This window comes from Pteropus vampyrus, unplaced genomic scaffold (genome assembly GCF_000151845.1).
Source record: "Pteropus vampyrus isolate Shadow unplaced genomic scaffold, Pvam_2.0 Scaffold54, whole genome shotgun sequence".
Classification (NCBI taxonomy): Eukaryota; Metazoa; Chordata; class Mammalia; order Chiroptera; family Pteropodidae; genus Pteropus; species Pteropus vampyrus.
The window spans coordinates 8,162,527-8,165,784 of NW_011888835.1; the positions used below are offsets into that span (position 1 = coordinate 8,162,527).

Here is a 3,258-nt window from a genome sequence, read left to right on the forward strand (position 1 = left end):
TATGAGAGAGGCGCAGAAGCTTGGGAGAAGGTCCTGGGTCAGAGTGTAAGGTCCTCGAAGAGAATTCTATCCCAGGAGACACCTCCTCAGAACCAGGAGAGGTGCAGCTTTTTTGGATTCCTCTTTTGGAATACAGCCACCTGAAGGGATCGGTGCTGTTCTGGTTATCAGTAGGGTGTACACAGTAGAGGAAGGACTGGAAAACTCTGAAGAACCAAGGCGCTTCGAATTGTCTCTTGCCATCTCTCATTTCCAGCTTCGGGGGCTCTTCCTACTGCTCTCTCAGCTTGCTGTGCTGGCCCGCCCCGTCCCCTCCCACCCCTGGTTGCCCAGATTCCCCATGTCTTCTAGTTTAGGCATTTTAAACCCTTTTTTGAGGAATTCCATGTAGATAGTTAAGAGGATTTGGAGGATGTATGTTGGAGAACTGAATGGAGAAACCAGGTAATACTCTGGACTCGGCAGCCATACCCCTTTTAACCAAAGCACCCCCAATTGTTCTGCTTTTACACATTGACATCTGGCTAAGTTCTACTTCAAGAAAGTGTTCTATGGCACAGCTGGAGTCTGAAAACGTCAGGTCTAGTATAACCTTGGAGGGAGCCATTCTGCTTGGCTTAGCTACTTACTGTCCCTTGCAGTGGGGAGAATCTTATGCCTTTGGTCTCCTGGTTGAACTGCCAGTGGGGATCGACAGGGGCCACCATAGGTCAAGGGCTCTCCAGCCAGGTGCGACCCATGTAAACAAAACAGGCAGAGGATTTTCGAACCCTGCTTGGAGTGGGCAAGGGGTGGGAAGCAGTTTTAAATCGAGGGGGGATCTTGGACATGGCAGACGATGTGACTGACCTGTCCAGGCAAAATGCTATGTTGAAAAGTGTGGCTTTTAGCCCCTCGCTCAGCATTTTGTGGAGTCTTTCTAGAGAATGCTATTCCATGAGAGGTTCAGCTATGCAAAATTTCCATTTTTCAAGATTTTGAAATATTGCTTACTCTGTCTCCTTCTTAGAGATCTTCATGCATATAAATGTATTAAAAGCTATGAGAACTTGTAAGGGGTAAGTTTAGTTCAAGTAAAAGAAATGCTTTTTAGACACACACATGCATCCCAGGGATTAAAGTTCTGCAAATTGAATATCCTAGAAGTGAAAGCATAATTTAAAAAAAAAGACTTAGATAAATTCCATGATAATAGTTGATTACTAAGTTGTGGGGTGGGAATTCCTACTAAGTTAGTGAGAAGCTTCCCTATGTTTTTGAAAAAATAGTATTTCTATTAGTTCCCTTGTACATTTATTTATTCACCAAATATTTATTAAGTACCCATGGTGCCAGGCAAAATCCTTATTTATGTATTTTCAGTGTAAAAATCCTTATCTCTTTATTGGGATTTTTTTTTTTTTTTGGACTATGCAGTTTTCAATGCTCATTTTTAGAATTCTGTGTTTCTGACTAAAAGAAAAAAGATGGTAGCAGTCATCGAATGTCTTCAACCCCTTGTAACGTCTAAAAATATCAAGTTCCAGGCTGCCTCCTGCATTCAAAGTTCTTTCCCCTCCAGCATATTTCTGCTCAGTTTTCTAAACATGGAAATGTACCAGGCCCTGATGGGGCTGAGGGGACGGTGTCTAGTGCTTCTTCTCCCCACCAGGCAGGGTAGGAGTCGGTGGAAATCGAGCATGCTCAAGAATTAACAGCTAGCTCAGGGTTCATGAAAGGATAGAAGCTGAAAGGTTCTATTCTGTAGTATTTAAAGATAAACATTACCTAATAATTTTTTTTTTTTTTTAAGTTAGCAACTTAAATTAATTGCTATGGCCTGAATGTTTGCAGCTCCTCTTTGGCTGATAACATATTCCTCCTCCGCCAAATTATATGGTAGCTTATTCCATATTTTAATTTCTAAATAAATTGGTCTTTATTATTCTTGAGTTCCTGACAGACATCACATCTAAGAATTAATGTTTCTCATTCTGCCACTTTGAGCATGTTAAACAAATTACTTGGTGTCATTGCCACTGAATTTATTAGAAGGATTCGTGTGATGACTTTAGCATGCCTATGTGAAGGTGTTTTTTTTCTTTAATTAGGACTCATTTTTTTTTTTATTAATAATTACAACTTTTCATTGGTATCGTTTGTGGTTTTAACATGACCTGCCTTGGGGAGTTGACATGAGGATTAATACCAATAAAGTAGTAAAAACTGTGCCTAGCACCATACTAAGGATTCACATGCTTTCTTTATCTTTATTAATGAGCTTTGTGACAGTGATGAGGAAATCAGAGTGGATACCATTATCCATGTTATCAGTAGGACTCTCATGCTCAGAAGTTTGATCGTCTGGGATGACTCGCAGTGTCAGGACGAGAGCCAAGTCTTCCTAGTCCTACTCTTTTGTGTTCCTGTTTTCATAACTGACATTTTGGAGTTTAGTATTTCTTCTTTATGTATTAAAAATTTTTTTTAAATTTTTTTTAAATTACAGTTGAAATTCAGTATTATATTAGTTTCAGATGTATAGCATAGAGCTTAGACATTTAGAGTTTAGTATTTCAACATGAGAATTTGGGGGAGATGCAAACATTCAGGCCATAGCAATTAATTAAGTCATCCCATGTGAAAATGCTTGGTAAGATACTGGGCGCGTAGTAGGATCGCCACTAAAATGGTTCTTTTTTTTCCTGTGCAGTTAACAGCTGTTAGGACTCTCTCATTTCTCTCCCCGCTCCCTTCCTCAGCGGAGCCTTTCATCCCCAGACTACTCAGGAGCCCCCAGTCTACAGTCGTGGTCAGCTCAGGCTGCCTAAGGAAGTTTCACAGACTGAGTGGCTTAAACAGCAGAAAGTGACTTTCTCACAGTTCCAGAGCCTAGAAATCTGAGATCAAGGTGTTAGCAGGATTGGATTTTTCTGAGACCTCTCTCCTTGCCGCCTTCTCCAGCTGTGTCTTCACTTGACCTCTCCTCTGTGCGTGTCTGTGTCCTCTTCTGATAAAAACAGTTGTCATATTGGATTAGGGCCTACTCCAATGACCTTGTTTTAATTTATTTACATTTTAAAAGGCCCTATCTTCTCATATAGTTACATTCTGAGGTACCAAGGGCTAGGGCCTCCGTATATGTATTTTAGGGGAACACAGTTCAGCCTATAACTGTGTCTCGCAAGGAAGAGCAGCTTAACCTCAGAGCTCCAGCCCAGTATACTGCCAGCTCATAATCTCAACCCTTGGGATGTCAAAACCCATTAAATTCCATTC

At 40.9% G+C, this 3,258-nt stretch overlaps 1 protein-coding gene across 1 annotated transcript in view; it reads left to right on the top strand.

The window, feature by feature from the left end:
- Positions 1-412: 412 nt before the first annotated feature.
- The window catches only part of LOC105292254 (DEP domain-containing mTOR-interacting protein-like), a gene marked incomplete at its 3' end in the record, with an annotated part of 54,218 nt that continues 51,372 nt past the window's right edge, over positions 413-3,258 (top strand). The window contains exon 1 of the mRNA XM_023530778.1: positions 413-444. Within this exon, the coding sequence (XP_023386546.1) occupies positions 413-444 (32 nt within the window). The remainder of the gene's footprint in view (positions 445-3,258) is intronic.